This window comes from Sylvia atricapilla, chromosome 3 (assembly GCF_009819655.1).
Source record: "Sylvia atricapilla isolate bSylAtr1 chromosome 3, bSylAtr1.pri, whole genome shotgun sequence".
Lineage (NCBI taxonomy): Eukaryota > Metazoa > Chordata > Aves > Passeriformes > Sylviidae > Sylvia > Sylvia atricapilla.
This window is the reverse complement of record NC_089142.1, coordinates 9,119,062-9,137,401: the sequence shown is the minus strand read 5'-3', so window position 1 is coordinate 9,137,401 and position 18,340 is coordinate 9,119,062. Positions and strand designations below refer to the sequence as shown.

At 38.7% G+C, this 18,340-nt stretch overlaps 1 protein-coding gene across 1 annotated transcript in view; it reads right to left on the bottom strand.

Annotated features, from left to right (window-relative positions):
* The window catches only part of LDAH (lipid droplet associated hydrolase), a 111,406-nt gene that overhangs the window by 14,050 nt on the left and 79,016 nt on the right, over positions 1-18,340 (bottom strand). The window contains exon 6 of the mRNA XM_066314732.1: positions 1,676-1,758. Coding sequence (XP_066170829.1) covers positions 1,676-1,758 — 83 coding nt within the window. The remainder of the gene's footprint in view (positions 1-1,675; positions 1,759-18,340) is intronic.

Genomic DNA, 18,340 nt, shown 5'->3' with positions numbered 1-18,340 from the left:
AGCCTTTGGACCCACGTTGTAGCCTTGTCTCCATTCCTGTCTCTGCCCCTGTCTCCTTTTGCTCCTGACTAGGTTTTCTGGAGGGAGGGATTTCTGGAGGGATGTATTTCATAGCTTTGCCTTGTCTGGGACAGTCAATAGACCCTGGTCCTGTGCTCTGCTCAGGTGCTATGGGATTGCATCCTGCTTGGAGAGGGCGCTGCCTGTGTGGGGTCAGCCTGGCTCAGGGTTCAGGGAACAGGCACTGAGTTCCCTGACACTCAGAGGGGTAATTCAGTCAATAAAATCAACCATTTTCCTTGAATTCACTGGGAATTTGATCAACCCATGGAATGTTTTGTTTAAGACAATGGGAGTATTTGCAGTCTGCGAGATGAGCCTTTCAGGCTCTTCACTGAGTTTCCCGACAAAGTGCAGAACTTTGAGGGCTGTGCAACAAAACTGAGAAAGCCCAGGCATGCCAGGTACAGTGCAGGGTTCTCTGATAATAATGTCTGCTACTTCAGCTACTTCAAAATATGAACATGCCTTTCAAAGTGCTGAGATAGCAAATGGGCTAAATAAAAAAATAAGTCTATTTTCAGCCGCAAAAAGAAAGACTGTTTTACGAAATGAACTTTATATCCTTTCTATTTAAAAGGCTCAGAGTAATTTTAGAGTGATCTAGGACCTCTGTCCTAGAAAACTCCATTCTCTAAGGAAAATCTCTTTCAGTGCAGTGCTAGAATCGTTCTTCCAGAAAAAAAACCCAGGGATGATACAAAAAAAATGGAGAAAAGGAAGGGGACACAGTAGAGTATGTTATACTGATTACCTACTCACACAGAGGCTATCTCAGTAGAAGTTTATTAAATGTGACAGTTTTCTGGCTCATAAGCCATCTGGAATTGTCTGACCATGGTCATACTATTAAATTATCTGAGCCTCCAAAACATGGTGACCACATGGTGACCACATCAGAACTCCAATTAGAACAGTTCCTGGCCTATGCCAACCCCTGAACTGTGACTGGGAAAATCCAGCTGGTCCAGATAAGGACTTTACAGAATGTCTTTCAACAATAAGTCCATACAGACAAGAAAGCTCACTGTTAGGTCTCTGAAATTAATTAATTCATCTGTAGAGCAGTAGCTCCAGCCTTTTAGGAACTTCTCTTACACTACAGTCCAATGGCTGAAACAGTGGAGACATAATTTTGCATGAAGCCATGGAAGACTGAGCCTGCAGAATCCCATGACAATAACTGAAACCCCACAGCCCAGAGACTAGATATTCTTCTTGACCTGTTCAGCAGCAAAGTCAGAGGATTCAGTCCATCAGTCCCTCATATCCTGGCTGGCCACCTGCCTGTGTGATCAGAACCCAGGTAACTACAGACCCCACTGGGAACCGCACTTCATGCCCAGTCAGAACACAGACTGCTTCTCCTCCAGCAAGGAAAACAAACCAGATGGGTTGGTACATCTGATAGCGATGAATGCTACATCTGCAAAGGTGTGGATCAACACATTTTAAGGATCAGTGACCCCTTTAATGGCTTATCCAAATTTAATGGAATGACACACATAAAAAAGCAGAATCAAGCCTGCTGAAATTTTGGTTTTGCACAAATACAACTAGGTGTAACATGTCATGCATGTGGGCTTCCTTTGAAAACTGAGGATTAAACAGTTACCTTCTTTAAATTTTGCTTTATGGTTGTACTGTCTCTCTCCACCACCTTAATCATTTCTTGGCTTGCCATGTACAAGATGTTGGCTGCAGAAAAAAAAAAAAGGCAATAATGTAAAAACATAGCAAAACTGTTAGAAAAAACAATACAGACACAACTCTGCAGAAAAGCAAAGCAACTACAGCAGTCATCATCTTGACAATCACATGGAAAAGAATGCCACTGACAGAAAGAGCAGAGTTCATCTCACTGAATGATTAAAAAGGCATACAGATTGAATTACCTCCTGTTAATTAATTCCATAATTAATAGAAAGGAAAAGGATCTTTGGATCGTTACTCTATTCATCTATCCTACAGACTTCTAGATCAGCCCATGGTGATGACTCTCTCTCTCTCTCTTCACCAGAGAAAGAACTCTAATAACTAGTTTTCACTACATGCTTTTAGAAAGGTAAAGTCAGTATGAAAATGCCCTATGGATGGTTCTCAAGACTGGGCTTTACATAAAAAACATATTTTACAAGGCATTATTAATCAGTAGATGATTAAATTATTGACATCTCAATATGCAAGTCCTTCAAACATTCAACACAACAAATAATAAAAACAATGGCAACTACAAATATGTGGCTGTCCTCCATAAAATTGATAGTACCTGCCCAGTCAGAACTGGATGGACCCCAAATGTCTAAGCCCTAGCTTTCTGAAAAGTAAAGTATTAAAAATAGCTTAGTGCAATTTTTTTTGAGTTGATCTTCAAGATACTGTCTCAGAGACGTAAATGATTGAGTCTAAAAGATTGATTTGGACACCTAATTAATTTTATGAAGTCTTGAGTTCTGGCATGTCCCTTGTATGTTAGACAGCAATGGGAACTAAGCACTTCTGGAAAGTGGGTTGGTTTGTCTGGATGCCTAAGTATTCACCAATTTAAACATTCTGACACAGAAGGATCACAATGTGTTCACTGAGGCTGACTTCTCATATAACAGAACCTACAGAAGCTCAATGTACAGTCCAAAACCTGGCTTTGAACAAGCACTGTGGATTGTGAATTCTGCTGCTAAAACAAACCTTATGTATTCAACTGCAGAATCAGGAGTTTATGTTTCCAGAATATGAGAGGATCTTCAAAGGATGTTTTAATAAGGACTATCCATTTCTGTCATCATCATGCTGTAGTGACGAAACATGAAGCTAGGCAAAGAATTAGCACTTCTTTTATCTTTTTTGGACCAGTTAGCTTAATGCGCTAACAAAATGGCCAAGCCTCTCCTGACCTCTAACCACAGAGACATTCATATACTTGGGAATAAATGATAATATTCTACTTTCTCACCAGTTTGTAAAACCCATGTGGCTAAATTATCCAAAAGGATTTCAATTTCGAGGTCTCAGAATGACTGAAAGTATTTTAAGATACTAAATCCTCTCCTGAAAAACAGGAGAAAATGGAAAGGTTCTGACAATTTTTAAAATCTGAACCAATGAAGTTTTGTGCACAAGTAGTTAATGACAGTGTTGGATCTAATAGTGCTTTGAGACAGGAGTAAAAGATTCTCACACTCTGGGACAGGGGAGGAAATGGCAATAACACAGGTTTTTGGTGGTGACCAAAACATGGAATTGGCTGAATTCCAGCAGTGCTCTAAAGAAACAGAATGCCACCAGAGAGATAAGTGATGGCATTGGAGAACAAATGTTAATAGACAAAGCCAGTGCTCTCAAATTAAAAAAAAAACCAACAAAACCAAAAAGCAACCTAGAAAGTAATATCTACTTCTAAGCCAGTCAAAGCAGATGCAATTCAGTTATAGGCCTGCTGAGCTCTGCCTTCTTCAATTAAACATTGAATGCAGCTCGTGCAAGTTCTTCCTTTCATTGACAAGATGAAAGGGTTGTCATACACAATCCAATGAATTTGGTGGTCCCACTCTACTCTGTTGGGAAAAGGGGTCTCCGTGCAGTTTCATGTCTAGCAACCTAGTCATCCAATCCCTGTGGTGCAGCTGGCAAAAGTCTGTGCACCTACTACATTGTTGAGTTCATATCCTGACACTGGTTGCTATCTTCTCAATTCAGCTCCAAACTGATGAATAACACACCTTGTTTTTAGAAGGACACACATCTTTGAATGCATCTTCAAAAGTCATCCATGAAAAACTTAAATAAGAGATAGGAAAGACAACTTGAATAAGTCCAGAGGAGAGTTACTAAATTGACCACAGGCCTGGAGCACCTCTCCTGTGAAGATGGGCAGAGAGAGTTGGGGCTGTTCAGCCTGGATGAGAGAAGAATCTGGGGAAGCTTTATAGAACTTTCCACTATCCAAAGGGGCTTCAACAGAGATGGGGAAAGAATTCTCACAAGGGCATGGAGTGACAGGACAATGGGGAATGGCCTTAAGCTCAAAAAGGGCAGGTTTAGATTGAGTATTAGGGAGAAATAAATTCTTTACTGTGAGAGTGGTGAGGCCCTGGCACAGGTTGCTCAGAGAAGCTGTGGTTGCCTCATCCCTGGAAGTGTTCAAGGCCAGGTTGGATGGGGCTTTGAACACCAAGTCTAGTGAAAGGTGTCCCTACCCATGGCAGGGGAGTTAGAACTGGATGATCTTTAAGGTCCTTTCCAATCCAAACTGTTCTGAGTCCATAATGAGGAATTCCATGGGTATGTAATTAATTTCTGATTGAGTTCTATTTCTAATGTGGTATCTCTATGACTTTAGTCTTCCGAACAATGACCTATAACTGAAGCTGTTTGCCAAAAGCCCTGCTCTGTGTCAGAAGGCAGGATGTGGAGAGCAGCCCTTGGTATTCTAAGTGCTGGTGCTTCAGGTGACCAAGGTGACCACTAAGGTATTTAGAAGAGTTCACAAAGCACCAAGTGCAAGAGCCTGGATTTGGCAGCCTATCTGTGGCAACAGAACTTGTACCAAACACCCTATATGAGATCTCAGTATGTCAAGACTTCTACTTTCCAGCCCAGAATGCAGTTCTTGTTAGCAGGCCACAGCAGATAGCACAAGGGCAGCCAGAGTTACCTTTCAGTACCTGCAGTGGATGGAGGCCAGGGATGACAATTCCAGCGGCCCTCAGTGCAGAACCTGACAGATTCAACACTACTGGGACTCAGCAGGAAGCTTTCCACCTCCAGTTCAGGCACACAGTGGGAACAGTGAGCACTGTCCTGTTCCCCATCTCCCATCTTTCTGGTTCCTCTGCCCTACCTCCTGTTGTCAGTGCAGTCTGCTCATACTTCTGGGTGGCTTGTGTGGTTTTTTCAGTAAATAAAAGGAATTGAAGTGGAATTCACACATGTAGTAAACTGAGATCAGTCACAGAGATACTAAAAGTAAAACGGTAAGACAGCAAAGGCCATAAGGGCACTACTTCAAAAGGAAATGTCTCTGCAGGCTTGGGTACTGGGCAAGAAAGGGAACCAGGAAGGCAGGATTAAGCTAAACCGGATGAACAGCAAGGTTCAAGAGTCTGTTTCAACCAAACAGGAATCCTTCAAATTTTGGAAACATGATCCTAGGGAAACCAATAAACAGGAACTTAAACTTCAGCAGGCGTTAAGTAAGAGGAAATTGCAAAGAGCAGAAGTAGGTTTCCAAGAACAAACATTAAAGGATTTAAAAATAAACAATAAAATATTCCTTAGGTATATCAGAAACAAGAGGCCTACAACAGAATTTGCACAGGCTAAGGGAGCAGCTAAAGAAGATAATGATGCTGATTAGAAGATAAATTACTTTCCTTTATGGCATCCAACTTTCTTGTTCAATACATTTAGGAGGTTTCTGCCCTCCATATTCTTTTTCTGGCAATAACAATTTCTCTTTGAATAGTCAGATATCAAGACGTAGCAAGAGAGGAGAGAGAACACAGAATACATCAGGGGTAGAAGGTGTATTCAAGGTTTTGAAAGAACTCTAAATAGAGAACTGCTCAGTTAATAACAATATTGCTAAACAAGAATCCCCTATAGGAGTTGAAAACACTATCTAATTGCTACTGATTTTACAAAGGAAAATAGGACTTTACTGATTTAAAATTCTTCAGTATGCATAACTAGATCACAAAAATTACAGATCTTTTAAAAACTCTCTCACTTATGACACAACAAACTTTGGCTGGAATTAAATATCTGTAAAATGAAAGGCTGTAATATGATAAGGAGTTTTGGAGCAAATAAAAAAGAACAGGCTTAGATAATATGGTCTTCATAACAATAAAGAAGGTCTAGAACCAACACAATTAAAAAATAATAAATTTATAATAGAAAATTAAATAATTAACACTGAAATAATGAAATTTGAAATGTTATTTTAAAATCTCTAAATAATCACTGAACACGTGGCAAATTGATCATTTCTGCTACGGATTAACTCACTTCTCAGCATGACTCTATTTTCAGTGATAAAACCTGTAGACCTTAATCTGAATTTAATTCCTAAATTGAGATGGAATGAATCCTGGCCTAAGATTCTAGTCTAGCTCGATATTAAAACAAATGGGTACCTTATTTCTTAATGATCTGGTAAATGGATAAGTACTTTATTGACATGATGTTAGTCAGTTTGAGGAACAGGTAGCAAGAATGTGAGAGATCCAATGAGAAGAGTGAAAACAATCAATGCACTAAGGAAGTTCAAATTAAAGAAATCAAGATATGTGCAGAAAAAAAACCCAGTCTTTTTTTCCATTACAAGCTTATACATCAATGCAAAGAATGTAAGCAGAATCCGGAGATCCCCAAGATGACTGGGGTTCACTATCTGCATTAACTCAGAAGTCCAATCAGACCATATACCAAGTTCTGTAAATAGCACGGAGGATGATACAGAATTCTGCATTACCACTACAGAAATCACACCATGTGACCACACCTGAAGAACCATATATTCTCTATGTTGACAGCCACAACCCCTGAGGGACACTGCAAAACTGAGAATGGCAGGGAAAACAATCTAAGAAGTACAATTCAAGATCTGTTGCCATTTGTGATAGTTCATGACACACTGGTTTTCCCTCTCTTAGAACGTAATACATTTAAATACAAAACAATAAAAGGAAATACTTTATAATGTCATATGCAATTAATTATGAATCTTGCTGCCACAGGAAACTGATCACACACATATTTGACGCATTCACTTTAAGTGTGTTGCCCTGAAATCCTCTAATTGTAAACACAGTTAATACAATTAATTTTAGGGCAAATCTCTACAAAGACCAGACACCTTATACCAGCATCAGCCTCACCTTTTAGGTACCATTCTCTATGTATGCTACTATTCTTTCTTGGTTTCCTGTGGATATGTCCAGTGGCTCATCTCTCTCTTGAATTTTACTGATGCAGAATTTCAGCTCATGCCAGTGTATCCTCCTGAAGAGCTGCACCACTTTCAGCCCTTGTACCTCTTCATATGTATGAGAATCATACCTCATTTTACAACACATTAACCCACATGAATTTGTGAGCCACAATATTCCCATGATATTTTCTTGTGGAACTATTCCTTAACCAGTAATTTACCATCCTTGTAAAAAATTTATGTACAGAACAACTTGGCTCTTTAAGGAATGACAGCATTCTCCTCTCCTTGCCCTCAGCATTTCTCTTAGCTTGTGAAGGTCACTTTGATCCTGTCCCTCTCCAGCACATCTGCAGCATATTCTAGCACAGTGCTTTCTGTAACTCATCAAACACACACTGTATTCTGCTGGTGACACCCCTGACAGGTACTGAATACTAAAGGAATCAAGATAAGACTGTTACAAAACCCTATTAGATACATCTTTACATCTTTCCAGTTTCAAAAATCTTCCTGAATCCCATTTTCCAGGCAGTCATACATCTGTATAGTAGGTGCTTTCAGGTATGTCGTATTTCCCAGACTTTGTTAGAAGAACATAATGGGAGACATGGTAAACATTTTTATTAAGGTCAAAATATCCTTAATCTACTGCTTCCCTCTAATCCACATTACTGTACTATGTTAAATGTCTGTGGAAAGCTATATTTAAAGATATACCATTATAAAGCAAGAACAGTAACCTTCTCTCTTGCTGCTATGGAATTTCAATCTGGGCTTCTTCAGAAAAGCTATTTTTCTCAAAAGCTAAGTCACAAGTTCAGGGAGAAATCTCTCTGCTATTTCCTAATGCTATACTATGCTAACCTTGGCATTTTTTGAATATTTAGTTCTTTCCCTTTCAAAAAACTTGTTTTGTTTCCTTATTTCACGAATACCAAGCGGCTTTTTCTAAGGAAATAACTCAGAACTTACTTCTTTTGTGTCCAATTAGAAAGCCATTTCAAAAGGCTCTCAAGGATTGTTACTTTGAGCTTTGCAGCAGCTCTGAAAATCAGGTTGTGAACTGGGCACAACCAGAAGCTGACATTTAAAAAATGAATGGCCTCTGAAATCTTTCACTAGGTTTGAAGAGGAAGGTTGTCCTGTGAGATCACCTTCTCAGTGTTTGCCACCTGGTGTTACAGTCTCTGGAAAGATTTCCAACCTGTGCCAATGCATGCCTTAGCAGGAAATTTCTCCCAGAGAAATCAGAGACTTCCAGAATCATTAAGAGTCTTGGAAAAAATATTTATTGGGTTTTATTGTCATGATTTCAAGTAGAATATAAGATGCAATCTAGAGCCCACATGTTGAACTTCCTGTGTGAAGCTGCTTCACCCAAATCTGCAGAACCAGTCACTGCACAAAATAAAGCACAGCCAGCAACCTGCAGGACTGTGGCTCAAAATGCAAATGTAGGAAATGCACATAATGGGCTGTATGGAAGCTCTGCTGGAGCTGTGACCTCAGTGTCCATGCTGGATTAGGGTGAGTCTGTAGCTTCAATCTCTTTGTCATCCACCACCATCTCACTACTCACTGAAGAGAGAAGTATCCAGGGTTCAGTAAAGGTAAAAGAAGACTGAAATTAGTGTTCTGAAAAATCATTACATGTGAAAGATAAGAATGTGAGACAAAAGGTCAAATGGCCTGAAATTTTTCTGAACTATCACTGAAATCCCCTAAGACCCTGTGCAAATTACAAAATCTCTACGTCTCAGTTTTCTCACTTTAAAAACATGCTTCAGGCTGCTATGACAATGAAGTGTGTTTTGTAGACTGTCTTAAAAATACTTGCAAGTGAAAAACATTGTGTAAAAATGTCTATTAATTAGTCCTTCAAAAATTTATTTCTTTATGAATAATGAAATTTACAGAGCCAAATTTATCATGTTCCCTTAGAACTGCCCACCACTGCCTTGAATGTTGCATTTTACAGTGATCAAGTAACAAAATCTTCACAGCTATCCGATGAAGAAAACCTCAAAACCAGAGCCAAGGGTTAGTCTGAAAGTACCCAAAGGCAAGAGAAAACTATGTTTGCTGAACTTTAAATCTTTCTCTGAAGTGGCTCAGTGAAGCCAACACAAGAGGCCTGGAGGACCTAATAAGGCAACCCACACACTTCTGCATATGATGTGCTGTCTCTGCTTTCAGCGGGAATATTTGAAGAGACACTGTTAAATATTTGAAGGATAAGAACTGTCCTGTAGTTTGAAACTGGTGTGTCTTCCATCAGTCCCCAACTGGTATTTAGTTCAACTGAAATAACCTGATCCTGCCATAAAATGAAGTATAATGAGAAGCTGTGCACTTGTAGAGCTTCCTCCCAAAAGCAAGCCAGTTCTACCCTGCTGAAGGAGGGACTTCCCCAGTGGTAAACCATGAGAACATTCAGTGTCTGAAGAACCCCACCATGGCACAGCTATGATGGGATGTGGAAATGATGAACACCATTTACATCTTTTGGTAACTTGGATATTCAGACCCTGAAATGAGGAGAGGGTTCTCATGGAAATGAGTGTAAGTGCTCCACAGCTCCAGTCACAGACACACACACTGCCTTGAAAGCTCTTTACTGGGCAAGGGTGGTTTGCAGCATCAAGGCTGGAGTGAAATCCTAAATCCTGTCTCACAGGGATGTGACTTATGAAGCCATCTCTCTACCCACGGAGGGTACATAAACTGCAGTTCTCTCCTGAAAAGACTTCAGAAGAAAGGAAAAAATATTTTCTTATCCTTTGCTGGAAGGCAAAGTCCAGTGCCCCTGCACTCTCAATTCCTACCTAGGAGACAAGCTCCTAACAATTTGGCTTTGAACCAGCTGAGGATTTCTAGAAGAACATATAGAAGCTCTTTAGCCCTTCCTGTAAACATATTTTCGCTTATTCAGTATATTGATCTGTTTAACAGTCTAAAACAAATTTGGGTTTGTTTCTTAGTTTTCATGGTATAATCCCATTCCTTCCAATCTGTATATGCAAATCTACTTTTTCATGCATCTACTGATGCATGATGAGTCAGCCTGAGTCACTGGGATAATCCAAAGCACGGGAAGTGAATCTTGTAACATTAATTTTTCTGGTATTATGGCCTTTGTAAATATTCCTTCATGTGGGTTTTATTTATCACAAAACAAGCAAAAAAAGTGGTTGCAAACCTACAGAAATTGGCTAAAGTACCTGGTGCAAGCTGTAGAACTCCAAAGTGTTTTTATTATTTTCTATTCCATCTGATATACCTTGTAATTCATAACCAGGTCACCAAGATTTAATAACAAAAAAAGCTAGTGTTAATTAACTATCAAAAACAATTAGGCCTTAGAGCTTAAAAGTGAAGCCAAGTTTAAACAGACGAATACCATGTTTATTCTGTTATTAACACATAAATACCTTCTTAAAATGCTGTGACTTTTTATATGCAGATCTTTTATATACACAGAATACCTTGAAAATGGAAGCTCTTTATTTATTCCCAGTTCAGGCTTATGAAATTTACTGCCAACTTAGCTTCTCCCCATGATCCTGCCAGTGACCTTTTTCCTGCCCTGGAAGGATCATTCCCTCTCCATGGATTAAAGGTGATTAAGGATCAGTGTCACTTCAGTCTCATACATTTGCTAAGCAAAGACGACAAACTGCGCCAAAATGTGTTTGATTTATTTGTGGGAGTTTTGTGATAGAGGAACCCTGATTGGACTCAAATCAAGGATCCAGAAAAGAATAGAGTGCTTTATATCACTGGTAGCTCTTTAACTCAAAGTGTCACAGCAAGGACTTAATATCCTTTAGCTAAATTATTAGTTTTCAGGAACAATAATGACTGAAATCAATCAATCTTTTCAGTGCTTTGGGTTATTTAATCACCAATTCAAGCAGCCAGATGTTAGATGAATACCTGTATCTACTGAGCTAAACTACAAACATTGATACAGCCACAATGTAGCCAAGCAAACAATGTGTGAAATAGAAAACTTTCTGATTTTTAAGAAATGCCTGCCTAGCACTATTATTATTATTTTCTAAAGATTTTGTAACTATATTCTAAACCAATTCTTGTCCATTGACTGAGTATCAAGAGATCTATGCTAGAACTTGGGAAGCTGTGCAAATTTCATGAAAGAAACACATTTCTAACTCAGGACAGATAAACTTTATACTTGATTCTTGAAGCAATACAGAGATTTCCTGTACTTGGACTGAAATATGTGTTTTTCCTCAAGTCTTTAAAATTCTTTCTTGATTATTGAATATTCAAAGATTTGCCTCCTTATTTGCAAGAAAAATATTAGGTTAGGGCTAAATTAATCAAAAATTCACACTAAAAACTGAGGGGTCACACCAATTTGTTCAAAATGATTTGGAACTCTGTCTTTATGGAAAGAACTCTTGAAAAAATTGCTTACACATGGTGCATATATGCATAAAATATAAAAGGTTATGTATTTCTGACTTAATCCTGATAAACTTTCTGAGATATACATGGCCTTGATTAATTTAAGAATAGCTCTGTGTTGGAGTGCTGTTACTAGAGCTCATTCTGTGTGGTTTGCTCTGTAGTCTGTGAATTAATTACATAAAAATGATACTGTGTTCTTTGCTGGGCTAAGGAAATGAATTTACTGTGATAGAAAGAATAGACAGTAAGAGATGCCATACAAATGTAACAAGGGACAATAACAAAGAAAAAAACCCTTTTCAACTTCATTGGCTAATGATTTTCAGGAAATCATCCAAATAGTTCCTTTTCCAACAAAAATGAGTGGTTGTGAAGATAGCCCCAATCTAGACAATTTAATTGATGCACACACACATTCTTTAATAGCTTGTTCATCAGACAAACATAAGACTACAAAGGGTTACCTGAGCTCACTTCATTTCCCCACTGCTGCTGGCTTTAGATTATATTGACTCTGTCAACAAGATTGTGGCTGTAGGCATGAATTTATTAAGTCCTACACATCAAAATATTGTTCTATTTTATAAATTAGTAGGAGCTATGCTCTGGAATGGATACAGGAAGAAACACAAAGCCAAATTTTTACTTCAAGGTCTAGATAGTACAGTTTCAGCAGCATTACCCTTGGAAGAACACATTGTAAGAGTTTCTAGAGTGGACAGTTTCAGAGGAACCGTTATTGCTTTTGCAGGTACAAATATAGGCTATATCTCCACCACTGCATGAAATGGAGCCAGGAACTATTCTGAGGCCCTGCGGCAAAGTGAAACAGAATGGCTTGTTTCCACAAAATTAGATTCTTCCCCTACCCAAACTGTTTATGGCAACGATGCATGGCAGTGCTAACAGAACTGAGCTGGAATACCAGGAGAATGCTAATTGGAGAAGGCTAAAACCATACCAAAATTCATTAATAATATAGCAGTATGGATTATCATACTTCAGTGCTACCATGAGTCCTATACTCAGCTGATTTCTAGAGGTAACTATCTATCTTTGCAGGTCCTTTCGTAACATTTTTGTATCCTATATTCACTCTGCAGAATGCAGATTCATTTGGACATTCAATCACACCACATTTTATGAACTTTCAGACTTGCTTTTAACTAATGTCTGACATTAGGCATGTTTTACCTGCATTTGGGTTTTCTCAATCATTCTATGTTGCATCTGTTCACCTGTTTTGCTTGGTTCGTCTATGGTAAACTGTCCCTCATTAAGGGTTCTGAAATTCTCAATGCTAATCTTGTATGTTTAATCAGCATGTATGACATTACAGGGCTGCAAGGGATCACCACTGGTCTCTTTCTCAAGGTGAATCAATAATACTATGTTATTTTCAGCAGATACTTATGCATCCTCTCATTAGGAAGCACACCGGATGAAAGTTCTATTATCTTCATAGGAAATCCCATCTAGAATTGTGCTCATATTGGTTAACTAAAATTTAATCTGGATCACTTTTGTTGCCATGTACTCCATTATATATTATCTCATCTACCATGGACATGTAAGTTAAATTAGTGACTGCCCTTTACTTGAAAACTCTTTCTATGTTCTTTAGTTGTCTCCTGTTCAGTCCAAACAACTTTATACCTTTCTTAGGATTCACCTGATTAAATGTGGGTATCTAAAGCTTAGTTTTTCTTTCTTCACAGTCAGAGGAAAGTACATGGTTCATCTCATCCTTAAGTACTGACCTAGATAGATTAGACAAGTATTACCTATTTCTCCACTGACTATGGCAGGATTTTAAGGGGATTAGTGAATGAATAGAGCTTTATTTTGTAAACAAGTGAAATATTTCTGTTCTAGCACAGGTGTTACCCTTTTGTGAAAATATACAGCCAATCTGCCTCTTGCTTTCAAATGCTTTGTTTCAAACTGCCATATATTCTCTGCCAATTGCTTTCTCTGCTCTATTATATATATTTTATATATTTATATACATGTATATAGTAATGCACTGTGAGAAGAAGCTGAACAGTCTATGTTGTGGATTCCCTCCTCTATGACCATCAAGTACATTACATACTGCACTTTGCATAACACCAAATTTTCTTGGAAGTACCTTAAATCCATCTGTCATGCTCTGGTGGACATAATATTCAACAGGTCTCCTGTCTTTAAAATGCAAAGACAAGCCCATCCATCCATCTCCTTTCTCCTTCCTTTTCTTTCCCAAGAGTGTTAGGTCCCTTCATATCAATATTTCAGCTCTGTCAGCTCTCTCACCTGTGTCTGTTAAGACAATTAACTAATAATTTTGATGTTTTTTAAAGGTTTGCAATGCTATTTTATTTTTCATACTTTAGAAATTTGCATGATCTGCACATCACCTGCCACATCTACCATCTTCCAGTAGTCCTTTTGTCCCTTATGATTTTCTTTCTCCACCATAATTTCAGATCATTTATGAGCACAAATTTGCTCACAGTGATACAGAGGGTTTTTTTACCTTTTCCCTTGAGTTTATCATCAAGCCTCTTTTACTAAATGTTTCAATGTTAATCACCTTTTTATGGCTAAGGAAGCCAAAACTCCCATGACACTGGTCTGATTGAAAGTGCTCCAACCTCTGTGCATACTTGAAAATATTCTTTCGAGGAAGCAGAGTAGTTTTAATAGCAAAGTCTTATGCCCTGTGAAAAACAAGCAACCTCATTACCCTGTCATTAGTCTCTCACTCTCTACAGTTTGTTTCCATACATCTTTCTTTCCCATATTGACACTGCATCTTCCCAGGACACTTCTGATGCTCTGCCTTACAAAACTATCATTTACTGTCAAATTTTTTCACAGAATGAATCTGCTATTTCACCATTTGCCATTTAATTTCTATTACTGCTGTTACTTCAGACTCTTGTTTGTGTTGGCTAAGGACCACAGCAGAGACTGGGGACATCTTTTGTCAGGTACTGATATAGAAAAGCCTGAAGTGATGCAGACAGATTTATTTTGTCACACAAGAGACTTCCACAAAATCTCCAAATTCTAAGTCTCTTTCTTCCAGAACATTTCAGCAATGTCTCCCTTAGCAAACCTGCCTCACAGCAGGGTAATTTCACAATAATGTGTCATCACAAAATGCTTCAGAAATATTTTTAAGTATGCAAAATCACATTGAATTCCCTCTCCTGGCCTCTGTAAAGGTAAACTGGACAATATAAAATTAAATTGATAATTTGCCAGTAATTGTAGCCAAAGGAAGGAGTCCTGAGTGCCTGTTTGGATCTCTTTTTTTTTTGCATCTAAGAAAGAGTTATACTGCATGGGAGTGCTAAAGGTTCCAGTCAAGTTGGCTTCAGTGTCTCAGAGGCTACTTAGGCTATCAGCAAAAATACCATTTCTGCTCCACAGATTTTACAGTTTATTTCTAGGTGCATTACTGCTGAACATCAAGTAGCAGATATGCACACAGAGTTTTGCTTTTCCTTCTGAGGGACTACAAACAGAGGGTACAAGAATAAAATAATTTGACTTCAATGGGATGATTATTGCCAAAGACTCTCCTATGAAGATAAGCTGAGAGAGTTGGGACTGTTCAGACTGGAGAAGAAAAGGCTCTGGGAGACCTTATGTCACCTTCCAATACCTAAAGGGGCTGAGAGGGACCTATACAAGGGCATGGAGTGGTAGGAGAAGATGGAATAGCTTTAAATCTAGAGACATCAAGTTTAAATTAGGTATTAGGAACAAATTCTTTACTGTGAGGGTGGTGCCACACTGGAACAAGTTGCCCAGGGAAGCTGTGGGTGCCCCATTCTTGGAATGGTTCAAGGACAGGTTGGATGGAGCTTTGAGCAGCCTTTTCTCATGGAAGGTGTCCCTGCCCATGGCAGGGGGTTTAGAACTGGATCATCTTTAAGGCCCTTTCCAAAACAAACCATTCTGTGAATCTGTGATTTTCATGCGCTGCAATCCAATTCTTTGAAAAGTCCTCTAAAGTCTAAAGCAAAGCTGCTTAAATTGCAAGGCAAAGAATAAATGCTGCATTTGTACCAAAATGACCTGCAAAAATTGACTGAATTTTTCAAAGTAAGTTTACCTCAAGAAATACACTACTATCTGATCACATTTTTCTCCTGGTAAGTTGCCTGTCTTACTGTAAGGTTCTTCAGTGAAGTGTAACATTAGTTTCGTTTCCAGTTTATCCATTGCTCTTGAGGAAGCAATCTCTCGTCATTCCTCTGAAGGAGTCAGAAAACAGTGGTAAGAACTAATAATACCAAACAGCACTGTAATTTCCTATGGGGAAAACATATTTTCTACCGGTAATTATTGCCAACAGCAATCTTGGAAATATCGTATAACTTATTGTTTAAAACATCAAACAGAAGGAACTGCTTTGTATCAAGGATGACTAATGCAGGAACATGTGCTTCCACACAAGCACAGACACATTAGATAAAATGCTGATGTTTAGAGGTTTACAAGATATAAACATTGACTTTGGGGTCTGCTTAAGTTTACACTTTAATTTAGAATGCAAACATAGCAGTTAATGTCTAACCATGATGGACACGAATAGGCAGAAACAGATGCAATTGTTACAGATGGGCTTCTCCAATCTGCTTGGTACTACAGTTGCAGGAAGATCAGAACTATACAAGAAAATCAGTCAGCTGTGCTTGAGAAAGCAGAGTAGAGGCTAAAGGCAAAAATAAAAAGTTATCCAATAATTATACCCAGGTGCTTTACAAACAATAGATGCTTTGTTGGGTAGTGTGAAAAACACTCATTTAGTCTGTGTGATGAAGCATGTGCAGATGAAGTGGTGTGTGTGATGGAAAACTGAAATCTTCACGGGCTTAATCCTGCCCGAAGTTACTTTGGAACAACTCCCACCATCTTCAAATGACAGAACTGTCCCTTAGGTAGAAAAATTCATCTCCAGCTTAAGCTCTTATATACCATGGCAGATAACTGTGATGCTGGGATTTCTGCCAGAGTCTGGTCATGGAAAGTGTCTGCTCTTACCCTGCTGGAGGGGCACAGAATGGTCTGCTGTAGGTGGTGCTCAGTCCATAGGGAATGGCCAGGATGGACACTGCCTGCAGCAATTCAGCATCTCCACCCTGTGGTTCCTGCCTGAGCTCTATGGGATTACCCTGCTAGGCTAAACAGGGGTCTAGCCTTTGAGTAGCTACATGGAGGTAAGTTTAAATGCCCTTCTGGACCAGGACCTGGCGCTGATTCTTTCTTGAGGAAGCCTCATGAAATTCTACATCTGGACCACTCATCCTTTGAAAAAGGTGAACCTTCTTTCAACTAGAGTGTCTCTGATTCATAAGATGGACTTTATATCACTTTATACTTCATAAACATAATCCACTACTTTTAAAGCTCATTTTAAATAGACCTGACCTTTGCACTAAGCAGCAAGCAATCACTTATGGCACTGGGTTTGCTTAACAAAAGTCAGCATTTCCTTCCCAGATCCATGAAGATTCTGTAGGAACCTTCTCCTTGTCAATGCCATCACATTAAAGAATTATTGAACACTGGTGGACATCTTCATGAAAAGGAGCAGCAGCAAAGTGGATATTGTTTTAGCTGATCATAGGAATTACATACAAACCAGTGTCCCCTTCAGTCACACGGAACAACAGGTACTGCATTAATTACCAGCTTTGTAAATGTTATTTTCAAAAAAACCCCATATTCCAAGACACAAACGTCTAGCATTTATCCATGGGTATGGATTTATCATGTGCATAAGTGCTTTGCTGGTACTGAATGATGAAGGAGTTCAATGAATCAAGCTAAATTTCTAACCACTAAACAAAAGTTATGACAGGGCCAGGAGTTCTAGTTCAGATATTCCCTGGGGGAATTTAAGCAGACACCTCTGATTCAAAAGGCATGAGCCTACTGCAGAAGGGAGTCCTTCCCCTGAATTCAGGGGGATTTGTATTGCCCAGGAAAAATGAAGTGCCAGTTTGCAGATGACTGTCTGGCATAGTTTAACACAAAGCAACTGTAGCTGGTAGCACTTGACTGGCACATACTTATTTTCAAAATCCTTTCTGCTTTGTTGATGTTACCTCTTCCTTTTTCATGCCATTTGCAACACATCATTAGACTCACTGCAAATTTGTGGGCGTAAATCATGTCCCTGGGGATGAAACCTCACCAGGGGTGAATAAACAGTCTCCCCTTCCCCAACCAAATCCCAACTGTGCCTCACATTTCATGGAAATGATCAGCAGTTCCACTATCAAAACATTCACGCCTTATGAGTAATATTTATGATGGGAGTTTTTTATGTTGGGTTTTCCCCCCAAGAAGAAAAAGAGGAATAATTAACAGAAATAGACCAAATGAGAAATTTCCACATTATTACCATTATTTTCATAAGGCTTTCACAGGAAAGGAAAAGCTTTTGCAAGTAATAAAAGTCCTCATTAAACATCTTTCTTTCTTTTGGAAATGGGGTAAATTATGAAGCAGATTGACTTCAACAAATAAATAGGACTATAAATACATAAAAGTCACTGCCTTCCTTCAGTAATTTAATATGAGCATCCTACTCTGAAGTAAGGAAAAGTTTATTCACTCACAGAAAGAATAGAGCAGATGTGAGGTTTTTCCATCAGCTTAAGTGCTGCCTTGGTTAAGGTGAGTTGTCCGACTACATTAAACAAACATTTTAGTCAGGCATCACACAGGAAAATAAACAGTAGCAAAGGAAACATGAAAATATTAAAGACTGTTATTCTTTGGCCCCTTTTCCTGCAAAGCAGGTGATAAAATATTACTGTGTTTCCACAGGTAAGGAAACACGCTCTTAAACACTTTGCAGAAATACATATTACGATCATCACTTAAAATGTCAGAAGTGGA